General features: G+C 48.5%; 1 protein-coding gene across 4 annotated transcripts in view; it reads right to left on the bottom strand.

Annotated features, from left to right (window-relative positions):
- The window catches only part of TEX264 (testis expressed 264), a 41,288-nt gene that overhangs the window by 34,343 nt on the left and 945 nt on the right, over positions 1-6,000 (bottom strand). The window contains exons 1-3 of one of the 4 annotated variants that reach the window (XM_027837099.1): positions 4,836-5,074; positions 4,181-4,250; positions 955-1,243 (exon numbers count right to left, since the gene is read on the bottom strand). In XM_027837099.1, coding sequence (XP_027692900.1) covers positions 955-1,212 — 258 coding nt within the window. In that variant the 5' untranslated portion in view covers positions 1,213-1,243; positions 4,181-4,250; positions 4,836-5,074. Of the gene's footprint in view, positions 1-954; positions 1,244-4,180; positions 4,251-4,835; positions 5,075-6,000 lie in introns of those variants that run through there. The other 3 variants (XM_027837100.1, XM_027837102.1, XM_027837101.1) reach the window with 3 other exon arrangements.

The following is a 6,000-nucleotide window of genomic DNA, read 5'->3' on the forward strand; positions in this document are numbered from 1 at the left end:
AAGTGGAAACCTGAGCTGGTAACTCCAAAGCCTAGACCCAGAGCCAACTGGGAGTGGGGAAAGAATAGACAGAGCCGGGGTTGAGGAGAAAAAAAGCTGAAGAGCCCTGCCCGCTGGGCTGAAAGCCCTGAGATGCCAGCACACCAGGCTGTGGGCTGTACCTCCCCATGCCACGAAGGCCACAGTGGAGAGCCCTGACTCACTCTCCAGGACTCCAAGCCAGCCAGATGCCTACGGAGAGCCAGGTGGCCTGCTGGCCGGCCCTAGGGCAGCAAGGCTGCTCAGCCAGTCAGGCATCCTAGGCATCCAGGGTGACTTGGTTCATCCCTACTACCTGGCCAACTTTGCTCTCGACAGGGCCACTCAAGACCCGAGGAGAGAGGTGAGAGGAGTATGAGAAGGGCTGTGGAAAGAACATAATATGGCTTGAGGGGCTGGGGGAGGAGGCAGCCAGAATGGAAGAAGAGGCCTGCACTTTTCAAGCTTCTATCCCCAGCCCACGCCAGCTCATCCTTATGCCCAGGAGACTGGGCCCAGACAAGGTAAGAAGGCGCAAAAGTAAGAGAAGAAACACAGAAATAGTACAAATTCCAGTACATATCCCCAGGTTACACACCTGGTCACAGGGCAATGGAGAGTTAAGCTGAGGGCAAAGGGTGGGTGCAGGAAGGGGGCTGTGGATGGGAAGAGTACCAGAAATGTGTGAGCCAGCTCTGAGAGGAGGCTGAAGGGCCTGGCCATTAAAGGCCTAGCCTAGGTGAAGCTGGGGGGTGGGCAGAATCTCAAACCCATGATGGCGGCCTCTTGCTATAGCAGCGAAAAAGGAAAGATCACCACCTAAGCAAACCCTTATGCTCAAGCTGGCCCTCAAAGCAGTGCCAGCAGAACCAAGCCCTGGGCTCAGGAAGGAGCGGGATCCCCCACCCCCAGCACCTCTCCCAGCCCGACACTTACCGTGTGGGGGTTGTCATAGTAGACCCCAATGGAACTAAGGCGTGGAGAGATGCTGCAGCTCTCCGTGAATAACCGGCCCGACTCCTTGTAAGGGCCCACGTGGAACTTGTAGGCCAGTGTGATGTTCCGGATTGGGGGAGACCCTGCACTCACTACTACATCTTCCAGCAGCCCAGAGTACACGGCAAAACCCAGCAGGGTCAGCAGAAGGGTCAGCACCAGGGCCGCAATCAGGCCCAGGAGTAGTAGCTCGGACATGGCTTCTGGGCCCTCCGCTCCCCGAGAGATGCTGTAGGGGAAGAAAGAGCCAAAGAGAAGGTGAGTGAGGTGAGGGATGGCGGTGCCCTCCACTCCAGCCTCCAGCCCAGGCAGATGTGGCCTCCCTGACTCTGTGGGAGCCACAGTCCTCCAGTCCCTCCACTGGAAGCTATGAGCCAAGAGGAGGGGGAGGGGCCAGATGACCTAGAAGGTAGCAACAAAGGATGACAGAAGCCACAAGCTTCTTTATTTCTTAATCACAATCATTGAGGCTCTGAAAGCAACCTGGCTCTGAAGGCCAGAGTGTCATCACAACACCTTCAGCCTGAATCATAAGGAGGGCAGTAGGATTGGCTTAAGGGAGGGGAGACTCCTGCCCTGAACAATGCTGGAACCCAGAGAGAAATCTCCCACAGCCAGGCCAGGAGAGCAGTCCAGCAAAAAGACAACCTGGTGTTTGGTCCTCAGCTCTTCCACTTCCTACCCACGAGACAATGGGCAAATTCCCCTCCCTCATTCCCCATCTCCCTGAATCTCAGCTTCCCCCTCTGTAAAGAATGGGGTGGGACTGGATGATCTCCAAGGACCCCATCAGCTCTAACAGTCTGTGATTCTCAAATCCACCTTCCCAAGTCCTTTGGTCAGTAACATTCGGGGCTGCTGTAGTCAGAAGAGGACCTGGGGAAGCAAGGCAAAGACCCAGATACCTATTAATAACGAGGATGCTGGGAGACACAAAACCCCAGAGAAAAATCTTTCTGAAGCTCTAATTATGATGCTAAGACTTTTCTTATCCGCAGCTCAACTTTCCAGCACTCTCAACTCTAGAAAATAGCCACAAACCAAGAAGACAGCAAAAAGGGTCTACTAAATAGCCTATTTATGGTTCAAACAAGCTTCATTATCTGGTTTTTGAGCCCACAATAAATTAGAAAGCAGGAAATCAGAAGGTGGCTACAGCAAACATACTGAGAGAAGTAATAGCTTGCCAGTGGAGGACACAGAAAAACAAAAATAGCTGATGGAAGACCATAAAAAGCCCAGTAATCTAAGCTAGCAAATTCAGGACAACCAGCTTCAGCCACCTCAAAGAAGTCTGGAAGGTGTGTCACATTATCACAGCACAAAGCAAAAAATGATGTTACAATGACCTTAAGTAATCAATAAAAATTGGGATGAAACACTAAACACACAGTTTAACAAATATTTACTGGGTGCCTATCGCAAGGAGGGTCCAGTGCTACAGGAATACAATAACTACACCTTCCTTCCCCCAAGGAATTTAAAGTCTAGATGGGGAAACTAATTGTTTAAGATGGGGGTGGGGAACCTTCAGCCTTTAGGCCACCTGTGGCCCTCTAGGTCCTCAACAGATCCCTTTACTAAAAGGATTTGTTCTGTAAAACCTGGGACTCAGTCAAAAGGTCACACCCAAGGACCTAGTAGGCTACCCGTGGCCTCGAGGCCAGCAGGTTCCCCACTCCTGGTTTAAGACAAAGGGATCAAACCTGCCAGGCCCTTGGTACTCATAACACTTCCCTCTTCCCCTCTCCTGAACCAGATTAACATGTAATTGTGGGAAACATTTGACACAATAAATGAAAATATAATAGATATACAATGTTAATTATCTCATCATAATATATCATTATATCAACATATATTGATAATATATCATATATATCAATGTACCATTAATTAATGTTAATAAAATACATAGGTAACGTTAATGTGTAGTTTTCTAAGTCAATATATAGCCTGCAGGAATCCTCATGCACAGTTTTGTGACACTGTTTCTATGCCTTTGACACCACTAGTTTAAGAAGGTATGCATGAAAATAATTTGCTGTAGAAAGATAGTTAAAATTGTCCAAATTTTTAAAAATTTTGGTGCTGAAAGAAGTAAAACTGAAGCCATTTGGAAAACTTGACTACCAAAGTCTTACCTCTTGAGAATTTTAGAGGTTTCCTGGATAATTAAAGAGAGCAACATCGGAAAAAACACAGGCCTTGGACTGCAGAAGACTTGGGTTTTAGTCCCAGCTCTTCCTAGTAAGAGTTGCCGTATGAATCACTACTATTCTGGGGCTCAATTTACTCCTCCGTAAAACACAAGTAAGTACATTTGCTCTGCCTCCTAACACCCAACTGGGGTGTGATCAGGAACGTGCCCCAACATAGGGGTATTATGGGATTTAGAACTAAAAGGGAATTTGGAGATGACCTCATCCACACCCCTCATTTTTAGGAAATGAGGAAGGCGAGGCCCAGAGGTTTATCGGATCAACCAAAGTCCCAAAGGTGGCACAAGGGATTCAAAGCCCAGTGTTCCAACTCCAAATACAGGTCATTTTCTACCAGGCTAGAGCTACTGCCAGCATGGAGAACAGGAAAAACGATCACAACAGAAAACAAAACCCAAAACATAAACCTAATTTGGTCTTAGAACACCACCATCTTAACTTCACACAACCACAATTCTCCATTCTTGCTCTCTCTCGATCTTAATTTCCTTCGGTTTCTATGCCCCTCAGCTCAGCCCCTGCTCCTGCCCCTGCCCGTACTCTGGCTATGCCCATTACTTTTGAAGCTGCCACAAGCCCTGGCTTCCAGAAAGCCCCCCTAATCTCGGCAACCATTTTGCAAAACTTCAAAGAACTCTGTTTGAGGTCTCTCAAGCAGCTTTCTTTTACCTCCAAGGACCTCCCTTGGGCCACTCTCTAGGTTTCTGGGGGGGGTGGTGGCTAACCCATAGTCACCACTGATTGGTTCCTCCCCACTTCAGGCCCCCTGAAGCCACTGGTTCTTTTTACCCCAATCTTGTTCTAGCCTCCTGGGCTCCCCTCCCCCCATCTCAAAGGCAGCCCTGCACTTCCTGCAGAATAGAGTGTACCAGTCACTGGGGACATCAGAAAAGAGCCAACTGGTTACCAAGAAAAAAATCCTTAGTGGCTTTGTAGTTACTCACCAAAAAATCAGCAAAAACTAATAGTTCATGGTCTCTGCCACCCAGCTGGGGCCAACACACACTTCCAGAACTGCAATGAGGACAACATAACACACAGGGTTAAGCCACATCCCTACAACCTGGGGCCATTGAGTATAGGGACAAACAGGCCCAAACACTTCCACTGAGTTAGTGTTTTGAAGCCATTCTGGCTACAGGATGGCTTCCCCCAGCCATATATGACCTTCGAAGGGGTGGGAGGGAAATGGGGTGCAATTCCATCAAAGAGACCTGATTCTGGAGTAGGAAGAGTTCAAATCCCACCTTTGATGTCTGCTACCTGTGTGACCTTGGATAAATCACTTAATAACTCTGGGCTTGAGTTTCCTCATCTGTAAGATGAAGCCCCTCCCAGTTTTAGATGCTGGAGCCCATAGAAGAACAGAAGGCAAAAACATCCTCAAACCCCTTCAACTCAACACCAGCTTAGGGGGTGTTTTCTTGTTTTGTTTTTTTCCAATGATGTCTGGTGTTAAGAGGTCCCCTGAACTTGTCCTTTTGAGTTGCCAAAATCTCCTTTTTCTGGGATAGTTTCAGTCACCCCACCAGTACCCTGAAACAAATGCCCCCTTCCCAGCAAGGGGTTTCCTCTGCTGTTCTTTTCCCCTGCTCTTACCAAAGAGGGAAGTGGCCCTGTTTCTGCCCAGACCCGACAAAACGCCAGGTCTGCACATCCGAGGCTCAGAGTTAATCACCCAGGCAGCGAGCTCAGATAATGCTGGGGCAACACTCAAGCTGAAAGCACGTCCATTCCTCCCCCCAGTAGGCCTCCACCACAGGTTACTCCTCCCAAACAGATGTGTTCATTCCAGCCGGCTCTTGCTTCCTGGTTCCCCAGGATTCACGTGTGCTGTGACAACAGCAGGCAGAGAGGGCGTTCCCAGCTCTTAAAGAGACCCTAGGTCTCATGGAAAACTTTAGAACAAGGTTCGAGGTGGAAGTAATTCTATGTATGTCATGTGCTTTGGGTGAACAGGAGGTAGGCGGGCCTTGAAGGGCCAAGGAGGGGATAAGCATGTTGCATTCATTAAGAAGGAGCTCACTTCTCCCTGGCTGGGATTCCGGATTGCTGGCAAAGATTTTCCAGCTTCTTGCAAGGAGAGAGACAATTCTTGAGTCACCAGTGAGAGACCAGGAGTGGCAGGAAAAAAAGGAAGGAAAAGTGTACTGGGAACAGAAGAAACTCCAGAGATAGGAGAATCCAGGTGCCAGACATGTTAGGAAGGTAGGGGGGTCAGACCACACTGACCAATGCCATTCCCAGCAAGGTGCCTTCAGAAAGCAGGGGGCTCCATTAAACATTTGTTCATGAGCAGAAGGATGGCTAGTGTGAATCTCAGCAGGGTGTCAGGAACCTCAATCTTGCCCTTTTCTCTGGGCCAGATGCTGCTTGGTTTCAAGGAGAGACAGTCTCCCCGTTTTAATAGCTATTTACTCAATGCTTCTTTTATTTCTTAAATATCTTTCTTCCCCTCAGGTCTCCCCAGATAGTATCTCAATCAGTTCCAATATACTCCCTTAGGTTTGGAAGGAGCTATGGAAATGCATATTTCTATCTGAAAAATTAATATGACACAGTTCTCATAGGGATAGGCTACTTCCCACTGCCACCCCCAAACATCCCAATTTTGGGGGGAGTTGAAAGGGCTGTCAAATATAGGACCCCAGAAATTCTGAAAGCAACCTGTGAGTTACAAGTGATCACATTTTGCAAACGTGTAAGAGAGGGGTGAAGTCAGCATCCTGACAGACTTTAGTTGGGGTGTGGCTTATGTAAGGGT

The sequence above is a fragment of the Vombatus ursinus genome, unplaced genomic scaffold, assembly GCF_900497805.2.
Source record: "Vombatus ursinus unplaced genomic scaffold, bare-nosed wombat genome assembly UNPS02014820.1, whole genome shotgun sequence".
Lineage (NCBI taxonomy): Eukaryota > Metazoa > Chordata > Mammalia > Diprotodontia > Vombatidae > Vombatus > Vombatus ursinus.